The sequence below is a fragment of the Naegleria gruberi genome, assembly GCF_000004985.1.
Source record: "Naegleria gruberi genomic scaffold NAEGRscaffold_77, whole genome shotgun sequence".
In the NCBI taxonomy this organism is placed as follows: domain Eukaryota; phylum Heterolobosea; class Eutetramitea; order Acrasida; family Naegleriidae; genus Naegleria; species Naegleria gruberi.
Genome location: NW_003163250.1, coordinates 11,832 through 31,223, shown reverse-complemented (window position 1 = coordinate 31,223; position 19,392 = coordinate 11,832). Strand labels below are relative to the sequence as shown.

The 19,392-nt window shown below is 30.7% G+C and overlaps 7 protein-coding genes and 2 non-coding genes across 9 annotated transcripts; 3 read left to right on the top strand and 6 right to left on the bottom strand.

Moving 5' to 3' along the window:
• Positions 1-415: 415 nt before the first annotated feature.
• Positions 416-488, bottom strand: NAEGRDRAFT_t759. The gene has a single exon. It is a non-coding gene; the product is annotated as a tRNA-Ile (tRNA).
• Positions 489-558: 70 nt separating this feature from the next.
• On the bottom strand, positions 559-645 carry NAEGRDRAFT_t758. The gene has a single exon. It is a non-coding gene; the product is annotated as a tRNA-Tyr (tRNA).
• A 115-nt stretch (positions 646-760) lies between these two features.
• On the bottom strand, positions 761-2,977 carry NAEGRDRAFT_53891 (uncharacterized protein; the record flags this gene model as incomplete). Its single annotated transcript, XM_002669821.1, has 1 exon — positions 761-2,977. One exon carries the CDS (start codon positions 2,975-2,977, stop codon positions 761-763), a length of 2,217 nt encoding a protein of 738 aa, XP_002669867.1.
• A 251-nt stretch (positions 2,978-3,228) lies between these two features.
• On the top strand, positions 3,229-4,533 carry NAEGRDRAFT_75096 (uncharacterized protein; the record flags this gene model as incomplete). Its single annotated transcript, XM_002669870.1, has 1 exon — positions 3,229-4,533. The coding sequence occupies one exon, from the start codon at positions 3,229-3,231 to the stop codon at positions 4,531-4,533; it is 1,305 nt and encodes a 434-aa protein (XP_002669916.1).
• A 463-nt stretch (positions 4,534-4,996) lies between these two features.
• On the bottom strand, positions 4,997-6,610 carry NAEGRDRAFT_81999 (uncharacterized protein; the record flags this gene model as incomplete). The annotated part of the gene is made up of 2 exons (XM_002669820.1): positions 5,766-6,610; positions 4,997-5,725 (listed from the first exon to the last, which is right to left on the bottom strand). Exons 1-2 carry the CDS (start codon positions 6,282-6,284, stop codon positions 4,997-4,999), a joined length of 1,248 nt encoding a protein of 415 aa, XP_002669866.1. The 5' UTR covers positions 6,285-6,610.
• A 637-nt stretch (positions 6,611-7,247) lies between these two features.
• Positions 7,248-7,772, bottom strand: NAEGRDRAFT_75094 (uncharacterized protein; the record flags this gene model as incomplete). Its single annotated transcript, XM_002669819.1, has 1 exon — positions 7,248-7,772. One exon carries the CDS (start codon positions 7,770-7,772, stop codon positions 7,248-7,250), a length of 525 nt encoding a protein of 174 aa, XP_002669865.1.
• Positions 7,773-8,022: 250 nt separating this feature from the next.
• Positions 8,023-14,835, top strand: NAEGRDRAFT_53889 (uncharacterized protein; the record flags this gene model as incomplete). The annotated part of the gene is made up of 2 exons (XM_002669869.1): positions 8,023-8,428; positions 8,501-14,835. 2 exons carry the CDS (start codon positions 8,023-8,025, stop codon positions 14,833-14,835), a joined length of 6,741 nt encoding a protein of 2,246 aa, XP_002669915.1.
• A 906-nt stretch (positions 14,836-15,741) lies between these two features.
• NAEGRDRAFT_75091 (uncharacterized protein) lies at positions 15,742-17,057 on the top strand (the record flags this gene model as incomplete). The annotated part of the gene is made up of 2 exons (XM_002669868.1): positions 15,742-16,653; positions 17,022-17,057. The coding sequence occupies 2 exons, from the start codon at positions 15,742-15,744 to the stop codon at positions 17,055-17,057; spliced, it is 948 nt and encodes a 315-aa protein (XP_002669914.1).
• A 114-nt stretch (positions 17,058-17,171) lies between these two features.
• NAEGRDRAFT_75090 (uncharacterized protein) lies at positions 17,172-18,612 on the bottom strand (the record flags this gene model as incomplete). The annotated part of the gene is made up of 2 exons (XM_002669818.1): positions 17,172-17,392; positions 17,481-18,612. 2 exons carry the CDS (start codon positions 18,610-18,612, stop codon positions 17,172-17,174), a joined length of 1,353 nt encoding a protein of 450 aa, XP_002669864.1.
• Positions 18,613-19,392: the final 780 nt, after the last annotated feature.

Genomic DNA, 19,392 nt, shown 5'->3' with positions numbered 1-19,392 from the left:
TAAATTTGTCTCATTAAATTCAAAATTGAAATGAACGTAGCTCTTTCAATAAACATTGCTATATGTTTTATGTATTAAGACTTTTACCGAAAAATAGGACACAGAAGAAGAGACAAGATTGAAAAAGGAGGAATTGCATGTTGCATTTTCTTTTAGTTCAGTTGTAAGATCTTCATTAAAACACACTGCTCTGGTAAATTAGTTTAAAGTGACGATGAGTGAAATGTGTACCGTCTTTAATGAAAATAAGAGTTGTTTCAACGAACTTTCTTATTAAATTCCCAGTTTTGTACTCATGGAAGTCATTACCAAGGGGTTTCTGCTATTAAAAGATCCCATGTTTTACAGATATATTTAAAAAAAAAGTTTCTTCCTATTTTGAAAGGAACAAAAGATCCTCAAAAGATAAAACATCTGCTGACGGACGGGATCGAACCGGCGACCAATGGCTTATTAGACCAACGCTCTACCGACTGAGCTACGCCAGCTTCACATTGACCTTATTATCCTTAATTAAATTCCTTAAATACCAATTAAAATACAAAATTGTTAAAAGCTTCCGATGAGACGGAATCGAACCGCCGACCACAGGATGACAGTTGTTCTTGCTACAGTCCCATGCTCTACCAGCTGAGCTATCATCGGTTACATTAAATAACTAACAGCAAAAGTTATCTCCCATACGTAACCTCTGATTTTTTCAATTTTTCATAAATATATTAATACATATCAAAAAGGACCATAAAAGGATTTGTCAAAGTTATTTTTTAATTTTTTTTAAACTTGGATTGAGTAAGGTGGCAGAAATGTAATTGGTATCATCTTCCTCCTTCTTTCTTTTCCGTGTAACCTCCTTTATAGATATTTCAGCATCAATATCATCACCATGTTCTTCTCTAATTCCTACCAGTGCAGCAATTTCTTCCTTACTCCTCATTATATCGTTCAATTCCTTTTGAGAGACATCCATTTCAGTTAGTTCCTCACCCTTGTCTACTCCATCCTTACCAAGGAAATATGGCAAAGTGCTCAAGTGAGTATGTCCAGAAATTAAGGCCTCCTCTGAGACACCTTGCAATAGAAGTTTTTCCATCTCCAACACATCTGACTCTATCATAGCAGTTGGTAAAGTTTCACTATTAGATATTCCTGAAAGAGAATTTTGAATTCTTTGCTTGGCAAGCATGACTATGGCCTTTTTCCTTTCCTTTTCTAGTTGAGCCTTGATAAATGCAGGTGGCATTGGACTTGGGAGTTGAGAATTAATTATTGATATCTCCTTAGCCAATTTACCCTTTGTCAATCCCAAAATTCTCTGAATATTACCCTTCACTATATGTTCTGGCAAAGCAGATTCCTCAGTTTTTGTTTCAGATACAAACGACTGATTGAACGTATTATTATTCGATGGAGAATCCGAGCTTGAGCTCGCCGAAGATTCATCATCAATTCTGGTTCTCTGTAAATCTCTGAGTTGTTCAACTACATCGAGAATAAATGGTAAATGTCTTGGAAGTGTTTTGAGTGTGATTTCATGAGCCCAAGGGAGTTGTTTCGAAAGGTTCATTAAAAGCTGCTTGAGCTCGTTAAATCTTTCTCTTATTGTAGCCTCTCCTACATGTGTAGATCTCGCAACTTCTGATAATTTCATATCAATCGAGCATGATTGTAATGCAAGTAAAAGAGCAGCTGCAACCAGAGCAATAGGTCTTCTCCCTGAATCTAAACATTCTTTCATAGCAACTCTAATAATTCTTCTCATCCTCAAATTGATATCTGTTTTAGTCTTGATATTAACTTGCCCATTTTCATCTGTGAAACAATCAGAAAATTCATTAGTCATTCTATCACATAAAGTTTCCAAATCCAATGGATCCACTTGAATATTAAAAGTTTTACAAATTTCCTTGTATTTTCTTCCCAGCTCAAAAATACTGTATCCTGTTACTTCTGAAAGATCCAAAAGTGTTATTGGTAGTTTTTCGCGTCTACACACTACATAGAGAGCTCCAGCTATCACACCATCCATCCACTTTTCTTTTGTGTATTTGAATTTGATAATATCGCTTGATTCTGATTCTTCCTCCTTTTTCGTTGTCTTTTCTTGTTGCTTTGTTGAAAGTAAAGTGGATTGAAATCTTTGTTTCATTAAATTTAAGCTATGTTCTCTTGGGTCATCCTCAAATTTAGTTTCATCAGTACTACTAGGTAAAGGATCAAAATCTCTTTCTGGACTAAACCCATCACTAGATGATTCTAATTTGGCTTTAGTTGGTATTTCATCAAAATTTTCCTCATCTGATGCAAATTCATCAAAATCTATCACTTCTTGAGTACCTAAATTATAGATACATCCAGCACTACCACCACTTTGTGAGTCTGGTGATCCAATCTTATTACTGTGAACTTTCTTTTCTGATTTTTTTGTTGTTACATTATTTGGTTTTTCTGCCATTTTACAAACAAAATTCATTACTTCTGGAAGGTAACGATTTGGTAATTTCAAAGCACTCAATAATTTTGCAGTTCTAATTTCAGCCTTCTTTTTGGCACCCAATTGTCTTTGTAATCTGGCTTGAGCTTTAGAATTTTGACCATGAATGATTGCACTTGGATCGGATGATGTTGCCATCAAATAGGCTCCAAAAAAGCCTTCATCATTAGAAACATGTCGTCCAATCTTTTTCGAATTATCCTTATCAAATTCTATTTCTTCTCTAAATATTGATATTGGTTGTGATGAAGATGTTACTTGTGTTCCACATTTACTACAAACTTCATAATTAAATTCATCGGATTCAATATATTCTGATGATGCTCCACAATGTTTACAACTACCATCATCATAGTAACCAAAATTTGACTGTTGTACTCCATGATTTTTCTTAATCCCATACATTGTTTCCATATCATCCGAATCATTATATTCCCCTCCTAGAGAGTGATCGTAATAGGGCAGGTTGATGTTGTTGTGCATTTTTTTTTAGTTCAAAAATGAAAAAATTATTTGAACATGAAGAAGAAGGTTAGAATTGGGATTTGAAACTGACAATAGCTAAAATTAAAATTTAAACTTTTACACTTCACCTTTTCGTATTTAAATGTATCATCGACTAGTACCGGTACTCTTTGATTAAATCCGAGAATTATTCAATTTTTATTGTGCAAGTTATTGTCAAAACAATTTTCCCGCCAAAATGAAATGTTTATTTTATTCAAATTAAAAAAATGAGTCAACAACAACCTTCAACACCAAATAACAATAATAGGGAATTAATCACAACACCAACAGGAGAAGTGATCAGCGTGGCAACACCTTTAGAATTATATTTTTCTCAAAATTTTATGGGTAATGAGCCAATGTATAGAGTGTTTGAACTTCCCGATGATTTTGATATTGATGGATATTTGGAATCTGTTGGAGGCTCATCCGATATTATGCAAGATGAAGATGAGATTTTAAAAATTGAACAAGATTTGGATTCTTTACCAACAGCATTCTACATCAAGGGTGAAAATAATAGTCCAGCTTTTTTGTGTACAGACTCTAATAGTTTTGAAATTACTCGAGTTGACACTTCTAATACTGTATTAATTTTGGATCCAAGTAGTGGTGAAATACATGGAAGAGTATCCTGTACCTATGAAATAACACCTTCTGTGGTCAAATTGAAAGAAGATATTGAGAAAATATTACCATACTATCCAAAGAATGGTATTAGTGAATCAGAGACAATTACTGGCAATGTAAAATTTAGATCTGAAAATAAGAAGGAAGCTCTCACTTTGGAGGAATTAGAGTCTTGTATCAAAGCCAGTAGAAATGAAATACTGAACTGCTTAACATATGAATGTCATGCAATTTGTAATGACAGAACAAATCGTTGGTATTTATTAGATCAAAAATTATTCTTCCAAATTTATGAACTATTGCTATTAATGCTCGCAGAAACCTCTTTTTCAACCAAATTAGCTTTAGATAGAGAAAATGTTAAAAAAGAGCTTGGTGGTGAATATGATCATCTCTTACTTGAACACTGTCTTGACCTTCTATCATCACAACCATCCTTCAACTCTACTGTTGAACTTGATATCAATAAGATTTGTATATTTAATGCTATTTCATTATTCAATACTCATAATAAGTGGAGACTAAAAGACTTCCAAAATACTTGGGATGAATCAATGAATTCATTCCAACAAGCTCTAAATTATAGAAATCCAGATATTTCACTTTTAATCTCACAAGGATATTGTGTCTTGGTTGAAGAAGAAAAGAATTTATCGAAAGAAAACACAATGATTCACTTTTTAGATAGAAGAGATTTACCATCTCAATACAAAGAAAGACTCACAAGAATGTTCAAATGCAAACCAAAATGGACCTTTAACGAAATTTTAATTTATTTTTCTGAACTAATGCTCTCTAAAAGTGAAAACGCACTTCATCAAGAGTTGGAAACATTGCTGAAGAAGCATTGCAAGATCCAACAATCAGTTTTGAAAAAGGAAAAGTTTTACTTGATGAAATAATTTTGTAAACAACTTAAAAAAAATGAATGAATACGTTTTTCTGTACATTTTGTTGAATAGTCTTGTGTGGGGCATGACAAATCCACTCCTCAAATACTATGGAAGTGCATCATTTGAAGAAAAAGAAGATAGCCCAAAATCTTTTTTAAATCAAATATTTAATCAAATTATTTCATTATTTAAAAATTACAAATTTGTTATTACTCAATTAATCAATTGGTGTGGATCAATCATGTTTGTATTAATTCTTGGCCATACCAATCTTACAACGTAAGTTTACAAAACAAGTTAATTTTAACACCAATTAGTGCTGTAATTAGTGTTAATTCATTGACTTGTGTCATAACAGAGTTGACAGATATTTACATTTTAGGACATTCTAGGAAAAATAAAATACAAATCTATACTGGAATATCATTAATATTACTAGGGATTTTAATTTGTAATCCAATCCAATAAAGACTTATTCATTCATCTTAACACTTCCATCAACTTGTCTTTGTGGAAAATATTGTACACTACCATGTAAAGAATCTTTCATATATTTCTGAAAAGCAGAATTACCAGGCGCTATATAGACTGGTTGATTCGTTGCTGTTGTTACTATTGTACCATTCATACCATTCATAATATTGTTATTCATACTATTAATACCCATATTATTGTTATTATTATTATTACTAGTCATGACAACATTATTCATTGTCATATTACCATTTGATGATATTAATTGTTGTTGTTGTTGTTGTTGTTGTTGATTATTAACTAAATTACTTTGAATTAAATTCTTCCATCTCCCAATACCAATTTTCAGTAAATCATCTAAAGTTTCCACTTGATATTCAAAAGTTTGTTGTTCAAATACAAATTTGTCTCCGTGATTAAAAGGATGTTGTGATTGCATTTGTTGTTGATATAATTTAAGCAGAATATCATTGGAAAGATTCTGAAGTACAGGATTTTTAGAATTGGCTGTTGCTTGATTAGAAAACATGGTCAGGTCGAAAAGTCCACTTCCACTATTGTTTTTTACATTGAGTGATGTCATTGTTGTGGAAGAAGGTTGAGTTGAGACTGTTGATGAATTATTGACAAGATTCAGGATACCACCTGGACCAATGGTGGCACCATTATTATTGTTATTAACATGAAATGAATTACCATTACTTGAAATATGTAATGATGATTGATCCTGTTGTTGCATGATTATTATTATTATTATTAGGAATTACAATGGTTGGAGTATTCGAAGAGGATAATGGGTTTTGTGTCACTGCTGCATTCATTGTCAAGTTTGATTGATTATTTCTCGTCACTGCCGTAGAGGCAATGTTATTGTTATTATTGTTTGCTAACATCATATGATTCGTGGTATTATTAGGAGATTGGACAATATTTCCATCACCCGATGATGTGGTTTTTAATTGATTCAATTGTTGTAATAGTCTTTGTAAATATAATTGTTGTAGATTGGGTGGTAATGTTTGTATATGTTTGAGTAGTTGCATAGTTTGACTATTTGGATTAGAGGAGGCTATTTGTTGAAGAGTTGAAAATACATTAATATTATTACTATTACCACCAGGGGAAATTGATGAAGGAGGAGGCATACTTTGATCATTAAACATCATTCCATTGTTATTATTATTATTATGTAGTAGGGTTTGAGGCGTGAGAGGAGAACTAGTGGAAGATGGAGGAGATGATCTTTGAGTATTGTTATTATGATTCATCATTAAATTATTATTCATTATTGTTATTAGGTTAAAGTAGTGATGTTGTAGTAGAGAGGTGGTGAAGTGAATATATTATTAATTATTGATTCTTGCTGTAATTAATAATTGATGAAGGTGATGATGATGGATAATCTAGATTTCAATGAAACAATGTACAGCACAATTACTTGATGAAATATTACTCTCTCCAGTTAATCTGTTGTGTGTGAGAGTGGCTATATGAAATTCGTCTCAATGTTGCTGCTAACACGTGTAAGAATACAATGTGTGCTATTCAAAGTATGATGTAGTTATTAATTTACCTCTCTCAATGTTGTTATTAACTCTATAGGTGGTTGCTCTTTTATTTGGTTATCGAAATTCGAATAGGGTTGGCTTTTTGGATCCAAACTAGGAATGGTGGCCTATGAGAGATATGGAGTTTACTTTTGAAACTAACAACAATTTTGATGATGAAACAACAATACTGATGTTCTCTTCTTATGTACAATAACAATAACAACTACTTGGGTGAGAAATGGACACTCACAGAGAGAATGGACTTGTTTTTTAGAGTTGTTAAGAATCACCAAGTGATTTCTAATCATCACAATCCGACAAGCGTAATCTTTATTTCAAGTGCTTTTCAAGTGTCATTCAAATTAATGCTAGTTTTGCCAAATACAATTGGTTGTATTAACATGATTATTCTTCTTACTACTAACACAAAACCTTTCAAATGAAATCTTAGATGAGAGAATTTTTAGGGATTAAAACTCCACGGCCTTTAAGTTCCTCCTTTTCTTCATAAGTAGTTCTTTTACTGTTTTGTTAAGGTTTAAATAAGGAAATTGTTTTCATTTTCCTTTAAGGAACAGGTTTTTAAGTTTGGATATGCATGTTAATTTTTGAACTCATTTCGATTTTAAGGAAGAATGAGAAAAGACAATTCAACCTTAATAACTACTGTTGTATCATGCTTCCAAGTTTTCTTGAAATTTATTGTTTTTCAAGTTTCCAATATAAATCTGTAATAAGTTCTTCCTTCTTCACTTGTGTGCAATCATTAATATATTCCTCCCAACATGGCTCTGTATGGACATAGCCACTCAATTTCTCTTTCATTAGCTTATTCCAAACACTAGACAGTCCTTCGTAAGGACCTACATATCTGAAGTAGGCATATTCTCCACTTGGCATTTCAGATAACTGAGCCTTTAATCCTTCATCATTTGGTTGAGAGTTTTCAACTCTATTCACTAGATCAGAATCAATACTCAATTCTTGATCGACAAATAACAAATGTTCGATATCGGCATCTTGTGGGCTGACAAATCTTGGAAAGGCTGTTACAGTTGGATAACATGTTCTATTCAAAACTGGTGAAATTAAACGAGAAGCTTCTTTGATCCATTTTGGAAAATCACCATCAGCAATTGAAATATTATTTCTTCTTACTCCAAGATATTTCTTAGCCGGAAGAGTAATAATTTTAATAGCAGTTTGATCTGTTGTGGTGGACATAATTTTTTTTGAATTGTGTGTTCGAATGATCATTGGAAGCTCCACTCCAAAATGTGTAACATTCATCGAGTAAAAACAAAATACAAAATGAATTTGAATAGAAGCTGGCAATATACACTATGCAACAATGAAATTAGCACTATGTTTTTGATAATAGACTGTTTGCAAGCCTTCCGAAGACCTTTGATCAAATCAATTAAAAATACAAAGAAGAATTTAAAAAAATTAAAATAAAAATATTAATAAAAAAATGTCCAAAAAGTCTCAAATGATTGATAACTCTGCAATAGGAGGATCATCATCGGGAAGAATGGTACCACTGGGAAATGCAAATCCTAACACTAATCGGACATCACCATTCGAACAAGCTTATATGCAACAAGGAGGATATTCCGTACCACAAAACCAACAATATGCTTCCCCTTTCGTACAACAACAACAACAATTTGGATATCATCCAACAAGTTTTTATGTAGCCCCAGGAAGTACTGGTAGTTCTCATGGAGTTGTAACATCTAGGAATCCTTCTGATAACATTCAATATCAATCAACTAATCAAAATGCCTTGATGATATTTAATACAATGGTACAACAATTTACTCAAATGAATAACTTGAGCGCAGATGATAAGAAGAAATGTGCCAAGATCGTAAATGGTAAGTAATTGATATTACTAGTTAGAATTAAAATTTCAAAAGATTATGATGACATTGTGACACAAATACTAGAGTTTCATAATTCGAATAATACATTACAAAAGGAATCTTTAATATTTGCTTGTTTTGATCAAATGTACTTATTATTTAATTCACCACAACAGCAACAACAAAACGATTTACGATATATTTATGTTAGTATGTCCTACTTGGCCAAAAAGAATGTAGAAGTTTTTGACACAATTAATATCAAACAAAAATTATTATCTTATTTATTCTTAACAAACAAACATTTCGGAACTGGAGCACCACCAAGTGGAACTGGAAATCCACAGGGTGGTACAGGTGGACCAAATCAACCAAATGTAGGAGCTTCAGGACCAAATGCACAAACTAGTGTTGTGAAAAAAGGCACTTATTTCTGTCTTATTTGTTGCGACATTTTATTTAAATTGTCTAATGGATTATTAAATGGAAGTGAAATGTTACAACAAGGAGATGTAACAAGTTTATTATCTGGGGAGGATATTTCATCAAATTCACCAAGCTCATCTAGTGAAGAATGGAATTGGGAATTCATTTGTGCACTGTTTAATGATTCTCTTGAGGATCGTATTTGGTGTGAACATGAATATGCCAAAGAGTTTGTGGATAATATTTTGAGTGGAATTAGGGATCCAGAAACGACTACAGTTGTCAACGATACCGAGTATGCTAATATTCCTTCTAGATATAATGAATATTCAACCCTAACTAAAGTTAAAGAAATAGTTATTTCAATATTGGATCAATTTAGAGGAAACACGAAGAAAAGACTTGAAAATATTATCAGATTTTGTACGTATTGTGTAAAAGTCAGAGAAGTTAGAAGTTTTGCAGCTAAGAATATGGAATCATGGCTCGGAAATACCAATTTACAAATTGTTAAATATGCTAAGGATTTATTAACGAGAATGTCTTTTTATATTAGAGAGGACCAACCAGATATGTTCCAAGAGGGAGATAGAGTTGCATTTGATTACATTGTAAATATGAAGTTAAAGCCAAATAATATTCAAACACAAGTCGATGCAGTGGCAAATATTGTAAAAAATAATGTTGCATTTCCAGTTATTGCTTTGAGAAAGTTTTTGCTTATGGAAGCACCTCCACACCATAAGAGTGGAAATACATTCAAAAACCTATTGACTATATTTAAAGCTATTCCATCATACAGAGAAAGACATTTGGGTTATACCCTTCAGGAAATGGTTGCTTCAGGTGATGCAGAATATTTCAAGACTTTTAAAATGTTAACAAGAAAGATAATTAAGAGTTCATATTATCCTCCTTCACAAAGTGCTTCTTCAGCAGCCAATGCTACAACAGGACAATTCGATTTTGTGGATTTATGCTCCAGTTTGTTTGTTGAAAGAGAACAAATGAAGCAACAAAATCTTCAGACGAGAAAAAGATGGATCACTAACCTATTCGAGCTGGTTAGAATGATTATTTTAAGTATTATTATTTCTCATAACCAAAAAGAAGTAGAAGATCAAGAATTAAGATTCAAAGTTTCTCTTATCCAAAACGACGCTATTGCATGGTGTAGAGGAAAATTACCGGTATATTTGGGTACGGATAAGGATGAGTTGAACTCGTTCTTACAAAAATTCTTGTTTTTCGATATTCAACAACTTTCTGATAATAATTTTATGCAAGCTGTATTGGGTGAACTGCCCCCAAATCCACCAGTAGCATTCGAGCAAATAAGATATTGGTTGGAGGAATTACCATGTGAGCAGGCTTCCCTTCTCAATATCCAAGAAATGGCTCTTGTTGATCAAAACTTGAAATATGCTGATGCTTTGTTTTTACTTCAAACTCAAGTTTTAAAATCCGCTAAATTCAGATATAGAATGGTGGCCACTAGGCAATTTTTACAAACGAACAACAAACCTTTACCTCAAGTATTGAATAGACCTTCATTATACGTTAGTTCTGTAGATATTATTAGAAATATGCTAGAGTTGTGTAAATATAATTCAAATATTCAACCACTTGATGAAAAGTTCACTGATGAAATAGTTTTAAGACAATGGTATTGGAACTCTGTTCTTGTATCTGTTATTATTATTTCAATGAATCCTCAAACACTATGTGAACCCATAATGAGCACTTTCCCAACATTTAGAAACATTATTGAATATCTTATCAAAAACCAATTACAGTTTATGGAATCTGACATTGAAAGTGAATATTTAGTTAGAGAAGAACGTGACATTATTGAGAGAATATTTAGAAAAAATAATCAACCATATGAAAATATTATGGATACTTTCATGTTACATGAAAGGACCCAAGTTGGTAATGGAGAGAGAAGAGTAATGCCAATTGCAATCCAAAGAGATTTGAGAAGGTATGAAGTGGAATTCCAATTGGGAAGATGCCTTAGAGGATGTAGACAACCTGATTTACTCATGCAAATGATACAAAAAGAACCTAACGTTTCTAATGCTATTGCATGGATAGATTCTATTATTCAAATATCTCAAGATGAGGCTCAAGTTACGATTCAAGTTTTACCTTCATCCATTTTATGTGAATATCTTGTGTCTATTTTGAAACGTAGAAACGACACACAAAACCAAAATCTTATTTTCCAAATTATTGAAAAGTTAAAGCTTTACTTGAGAGGAAGTGTGCAAGGTGATGCTGTAAATGTTTCAACATTTTTTATATCTAGGTTGGCAAACGAAGATTTTATGGAAAGAAAGTTATCACAATACGCCCTTTGTAAATTACTAGATGGATCGGAAAATAACGAATATGATTGGGTACTTGATATTGACAAACTTCAATTCGTAGATACCCAAATTTTATGGGAAACCTTCTCCAAGTTAATAATGATAGAAACAGATATTAATTTCCTTACATCATTCATTCATTTGATGCAACTCAAGAGACTAGATTTCAATTTATGCCTAGAGGTTTCTAATATGCTTACTAAGAGGAGATATTTTTCTGAAAAGTTGTTAGTCAATAATTTTAGAGAAATTTCCCTAACTTTGCAAGAGGTATTTTACATGTCTTTCGATATTCAAACACAATCAAATATTCAGACATTTGTTGATCCACAAGAATTGATTGTCATTCAATCTATGAATAGTACACTAACCTCTTCTATCAATTTTTTGAATGGGCTATTAGCCTTTGTATCCATTATTTATTCCATTCCTACATTATCAACTACTGATAATTTTATGCAAGTGCTTTCCCTGATACAAAAATCTTCCTATTATTATTTTGAAAATAACCCACAGGACACAAGATCATTGGTTTCTAAGGAATATGCTCTTATTTTTGTTGGTTCACATGCTACTAACCTTGTAGATATTGGAGTATCAATGTTAAACGTAACTGACATGTTACTCTTGTTAAATGGAACTCATTTCTTGACTGATTACTCAATGTGCTCTATTTATTCACGTCTTGCTAGTGTAACAGAATTTTTTTCATACGCTAATTCCTTACAACCAAACGAACGTCAAGACATTCAAAGCTTTTTGAAAATGTCCATTCTTCATGGAAAGAATCCAGATTATGCACAATTACAACAACTTATTTTGTACAGTATTGAAATCAACATGAAAGAAGAATCAGAATTCAATGAAAATATTTGTTTTGATGCTTTTGTTAGAACAGAAAATGTTGAAAACTCAACCCTAATGACAGATGATGAAGAGTTTATTATTCAAAGCTATTCTGATGATGCCACTTTCTCTCATATGTATGCCTTTACAGCAAATAGTTTGGTAGAATTATTTGCATCAAGCAGATCTAAAAGAGAGGAGGAAATAATTTCCATTCTCAACTTTATTTCTTTCATTAATCATTCTACAGGTTTAAATTCCAGAGTTTCAGATGTGGAAAGAAATTCAGAGCTTTTATCATCACTTGTTATTGCACTTGGTAATTATTACCAAGACAGCACATTCTTCGATGAATTCCATAATGGTTTTGGGCTTTATTGTTTAATTAACATTTCCTTACATACAAATTTATTGAATGAACCTGCAAGTGAATGGTTTAATTACTTGGTCAAGGCATTTTATTGTGTCAATAATCAGACATACTCTTTACATTTGGGAAATTCAATTTTATCTTCTTTTGTAGAACATTTAGATAATACATTGCAACTAGAGACACCAAATATTACAAGTATTGCAGAAGACAAGGATCTATCTCTCTATCAATACAGTATTGAAATGAAATCATACGATGGAGAAGTACAATTGAAACAAGATTTTGAGTCACTTTCTCCGTTATTGGTGAAATTAATTGGTTCCGGTTCGAGTATTTCTGAATATATTGTGAAATGGATTGTTGAAAATTCAACCTCCAACGATTTGTCCATGCTTTCTAAACTTTTTTCATTAATGCAACCTAATGATCTGCAGGCAACTCTCTTGAGTGGTTTATTTTTGGACTCTATTTCCCAAAATGATCCATCCAGCTACTCAAAGACAACACAAAATGCATTATTTGTCTCAAATCCAGAATTTGATTCGATTAGACCTTATGTTTCCACATTTTTAATGACATCAATGATTCATTCAAGTAGTAGACAAGAGTTGACTGTACATTTAAATGAAATTTACAAGGTTTCAGAGAAAGATCTTCTCGTCAAGTCAACACTTAGATTCATTCAAGTTTATAAGGCCATGACAAATATTGATGATATTTATACAAATAGTAGATTGAAATTGCCAATAACCTTAAAGTCAGATATTTGCTTATTTGTGACATCATGTATTCTTTCTCTGTTGAAGGAAAATATGAATGGAAGCTATGATACAACTCTATTGACAATGTTGAGCGAATATCCTTATTCAGATTACTTGAGTTTATTAGTAGATATCATGTCTCAAAGTGAAAAGAATTTACAAGTTACAGTCAAATTTTTGATGAATCAACTTGATGATGAAAAGAGTCAAACTTTGCTAAGATGGATTTATTGCTGTTTCCCAACTCAGCTTTCTAATGAATTACAAAAATTGGATAACTTGAACGAGTTACTAACTCCAATAGTTTCAAATGAGTCACTTTGCAAGAATATGACAACTAGTTTGGATGCCATGCTTCATCGTTTGGGACATTTGTTATCCTACTATTCATATACCGATAATGTTGAAATTTCTAACTTTGCATTCTCAATGTTTAGACAAATAGCTTTCTTGTATCCTTACCTGGTTATCAGATACTTGGATAATATTTTAGCCCTCATTGAAACTAACTTTAGTTCTAGCAAAACTTCAACTGAGGAGTTGAGACCAATTCTTAGAATCAGTACTCAAATTCTTGCCATTTTGGATGCTCTTAGACCTCATCTATTCAATTTCAAGGATATCTTGATCCAGATCTTGGAAACCTACTTTACTATTCTGAATCAATCCTCTATGATTGTTAATAGCGATCAACATTTATTTGTAGAATTTGTTTCCAAGTTTATGGATTTTGTTTGCAATTACATATTATTTGAAGGTTACAAGTCTAACATGGATACACTCAACTTCCTTGCTAACCAAAAGGATTTAATAATCAAGATTCAAGAAATTTTCCCTGAAATACCTAAAATCAAATATTTATTGAATATTCTACATCAACTTGATAACATTCAAGAAGAAAATGCCTTTTTACTTATTAACAAGAAGCAATTCACATTATTGCCAGTTACTGAGGAAGAAATATTCCAATTCCGAATCAGATTGAATTATAATCAATTCTTAACTTTACAAGACTCTACTGTCAATTCCACATTTGCCTCACATTTAACAACAAATCTTAATCATAGAAATGTGCATCATTTGAATGGAGGTAGTAATGGAACACTAAATGGTTCTTCTTCAGCAATTGTTGTATCATCATCATCTATGGCCAAAGAATATTCTTCCAAATTACATTATAATAGTTCTCAGTTAAAGTCAAATAATAGAATGTTAATGGATACATTGACAGATATTGATTCAATTTCACAATATGAACCAGGTATTCTAGTTCATTTCATTCCTCAATTATTAGATTTATTAATTGTGAAGAGTAATAGACAAGTTATGGAAATTAGTTATCAATTATTAATAAGATGTTTACAACATGATTCTAAACAACATGTTACAATCATTCCATTCTATCTTGATTGTCTTGTTCATGAGAATACCAATGTTAAAGATATTGCTATCAAGTATGCTTATGATTTATTCCCATTCTGTAATACAAATGAATCCAAGCAAATTTTATTAGAGAGATTATTTATCATTGCTGAGAAGGAACCTCCACGTGTTTTACATGCCAATCTTAATCCAACCATTTCTCAAAATGCCATGAGAACTCTTACCAAGATTATTGATATGTTAATTAAAATAAATTAATCCTTATGTTGAACATGACTTAAATAAGCATTCCATAATATAGCAATACTATTAACAAATAAAACTCTATATTGTAATGGAATTAAAGTAAAATTAATCATTTGAGCAGCAGGCCAAATATACCAATTGACAACAAGTGTTGGCCACATATCCACTTTCAATTTATCCAACACTGATTGAAATGTTTTTCCTTCAACAAGTCCCATATATGTTAAAAATTGTACAAGTGAAAATGGTGCAAATAAACTTTGATCTACAACCATTTGTCTAATAGCATTCATTGTTTTATCTCTATTCGTTGGAATGTAACCTGTTGCAAATTTCTTAGCAACATATTTATCTAATACTTTATACCACAAATGAAGTGTTGGTCCAATCACAAATAAACCATAACTAGCCATTTTCAATACACGTACATAATCATATTGATGATGATGATGATGAATAGGTGGCTGATTGTTAGCCTCCGATAAATATTGTTGTTGATTTGGATGATTAGGATGATTGTTCATTTCCAAGGTTTGTGTAAGTAAATCACCTAATCCAACCAAGAAGGCACTACTGATGGATTTTGTGAGAATTGGTCGTGTATCTAATTGTCTCAAATACCATGCAGTGAATCTTTTCATTTTTTTTAATTGTTTTTTTTAATTTGTCAATATTACCAAAAAGGAAATTAGTTTTGAATGAACAATACAAATGCAATTATTTACTCTATGGATATCTTTGTGTAGTAGTCGATTGAATCTTCAAGTTTTTTTCTCAAATCCTCTTATTTTCCTCAATTTTCCAATGTACCACAAAGAGAGAGAGGACTTGTTAATCGGAAACATGTAAGAAACTTAAAGAAGGTTCAAAACAAAGTAAACGTTCATAAGTGCTAACTTTTAATCTCTTTAAAAAAAAATGTTCTCATCCAACATACAAGAATCATTGTCATCTTTTCCAAATGATGATAATGATGACCATGAAATTACAACACCATTATCAAATAATAATAATATACTAGTTGAATATGATAATAATAGTAATCAATGTAATCAATGTAATCATCATATTTCCATGTATATTCTCTATGAAATTTGTTTATTTCTCAATGTTCATGATATTTATCGGTTAATGATTTGTCAAGTTGATTGGTTTAATTATTTACATGACTATAATAGGGAAAATATATTTCTAAAATTGGTAGAATGTAGATTTGTTAGATTTTTATCACATTCTAGAATTTCATTTATGAAAAAGTTTGCAAATGGAAAGGAATTAAATTTGATTAATTTAAAAGATTCCAAATATGGAATTATTTCAAATAAGGAGGATTTGAAAGTTTGTCTAAGATTTATGATGAGATTTAATTATATTGATTTAATTATTGAAAATAGAAATGTTGGAGTTTCAGATTTTTTACTATATGCAACTTGTAATTCCAAATATGGAATTATTAACAAAATATGTGAAGATGTAATTGATGATAAACAATTATATTTAATACATGGATATAATGATAATAATTCAATTTCAATTTTAGATATAAAACCAATGGATATTACCAAAAATAGAAAGTTACAAATTTCACATGATCGTGATTTTGATTTTTCAAATTCTTTTAAAAAATCAAGAAAGGAAAAGTTTAGACAAGTATTTAGTTCTCTAATTTATAATTATAATATTAAAAAGAGTACATATTTACCTTTAGATTTAATTATTGAACAAGAATTAATAATTCCAAAAAAGGAATTAGTAATTAATGTTCCAAAATTATCATTTTTTGATATTGGAGATGATTCTTTGGAATATTTTTCAGATTTACCATGTGATGTACATATTGGAAATTCTTTTAAAAGTTTAAATTATAAATTTAACTTTCCAAATTTGGTAAAAGGATGTTTTAACATGTTACCTGAAATTATATTTTTAATTTTACTAATTTTATTATTATGTAATTTTAATACTTATATGGATATTGTATTATTTACAAATATGAGACAATTATTTTATCAACAAATGGGAGAAGATTACTTAATTTGGAATTTATTTAAATTTTTTGGTTTACTATTTGGAAATATTCTCGTTACAATTTGTATTTGTTTAATTATAATTTCTAAATTTGTTTCTAATAGAGTTTCACCTTACATGTTTTTATTTACTATATTTGGATTAATTACTAATTATTATATTATTGATAGAAATGTAATTCCAAATTTAGTATTACCTATTGTTGAATTATTAAATTTTATTTTTATTTATACAATATTATCAAGTACAATTTTACCAAAAATTAAATCTTTATTTAAAGCTATTAATATAATTTATTTCCATATTAAAAATATTGGAAATTAATGTAAATTTTCAACCATCTTTTTCAATCCTTTCAAATCACTTCCAATTATAACTTGTACCATATTCTTTCCCTTAAATGATTTAAATGTTGGAAAACCATCAACGTTAAATGCTTTACATTGTTCTTGACATTCATCAGCATCAACTTTGAGGAAAATAATATCTTGTTCAATACTTGATAAATATCCAAAAAGTGGAGCAATAGCTTGACAAGGACCTAATAATTATTTTAATTAGTTCACAACACAAATTTGTATATACCATATATTTAATTAACAAATTGTAAATATCAAATAAAAACTTACCACACCATGTTGCTGTAAAATCAACAATAACCTTTTCATATCTTTCCAAATAATAACTATCAACAGTTTCATCTGCTTTCAAATGTATAGTCTTTCCTGCCTTGTATTGTTCAAGTAAATCAATCATATCTTGAAGAGAGACACTCTTAATCTTTTCCAGTAGCTCTTTCATCTTGCTTTTATCCTCTCCTTTCACAAGTTCTTTCAATGGAATTGAAAACTCTTCAGCTGGATGTTTATAATCTGGCAAGATTGAACGAATGGAATGTAAATTGTTTTCAACTTTCCATACAGCTAATTTGCATTCATCAATAAGTGCTGCCAATTCATCATATTGAGTTACTTGTTCCAAATACTTTTCCATATCAAATTTATGAGTGCATGATTCATGAATCCATGTCAATAATTGTTTGGCAGTAATGCATTCATCATTAACATAAGCATCTCCAATAATGGGTGTCTTATTAGCTGCACTAAAGAATGTTAGCTTTGGGAAATACTTTTCTTTTGGAAAATATTCAAGAGAATAATCATTGTAAGCAGAATTCATTCTACCAATAACCAAATTAGGTTCATTTTGGAGAATTTTAGCCATTGTTGAAATGAAATTTCCTTCAAGAGTTTCATTAAAGCAAAGTGCAACAAAAACATCCTTCTTTGAATCCATTACAATTTCATCAAATGTATCATAAACAATACTCTTTAAATGTTTCATCTCTGGAGAATATTCATCATTTTCATGTCTAGTTTCTCTACCAATATATCTCACAGCCTTACCATCAAGAATTGACTTTAAAAATTGTGTCAAACTTTCCCTAGTAATTTCCATACTACTTGTATCCATGAGATATCTCTCCTTAGAAGGAAATTTAAAGGCCATGATGGTTTTAGGCTTAGCATCCTTTGCAAAATGTAATTTTCCTTGAATTGATTCTCTATCCATATCAGACTTGATGAAATTAAAGTTTGTTCTCAACCAAGAATCTTCAGCTTGTTCATCAATCATTTGATCAATTTCATCAAGAAAACAAGCATCGGAAGGAGAATAATTAATCAACACATTGAATTTTTCTTCCTTTGTAAATAGCTCTCTTTCATAAGTATCAGATGAAATGTGAGTATGTTCAGTCATTGTGTTATATACCGATAGGGAGAGTTATAATTACACTAAGGTGTTGTGGGTTTTTTTCTTATTTAAAGGCTTTAGTAGTTTAATTGTTTGCGAGATAAAGTATTTTTAATTAAGGTGAAGACAAGTTCATAGAGAACACATAGTACTGTTTGGTACCTATAATAAACCGATATTATGAATATTCATAAAGTGTTAATTAGTAAAATGTGTCGTCCTTTTATTGAATTATCTCTTTTGATTCTTCAAAGTGAGATAAACATCGACAAGTTACATCAAGAATTTTTCAATAGTATTGCTCTCTTGTACGAGGACTATTTGATATATTCAATTTTGTCAAGGCATTTTGGTTGTTGTTTAATTCAACATGTTCAAGGTGATGCAATGGAATCCAATATTCACAATGATGGATTCCAATGACTTTACCCTCAGTATTGAATAAAATACCTATTACTAAGGGAAGTTAATATTGCACCTGAAATTCTACTCCATTGTTCCCTCCAAGATTTTGGCCATTTCTAGAATAATTTTTAAATTTGAGTAAAGAAAAATTTGTGTTGTTTTGTTTTTTCAGTTGATGTAAAACATATATAATCTACCTATGAAGCATTAGCCTTCAATGTTGGCAGTTTGGCATCTTACCATCTTCTTCATCTTTAAAAAGATGTTCAATATTATTATTATAATTACTTTCTCATCCAGTAAATAAAGTTTTCAACAATTCTGGTTTTCAGCACCATAGGAATATAACTTTCGTTATGTAATCATCGCAAAGTAAATTTA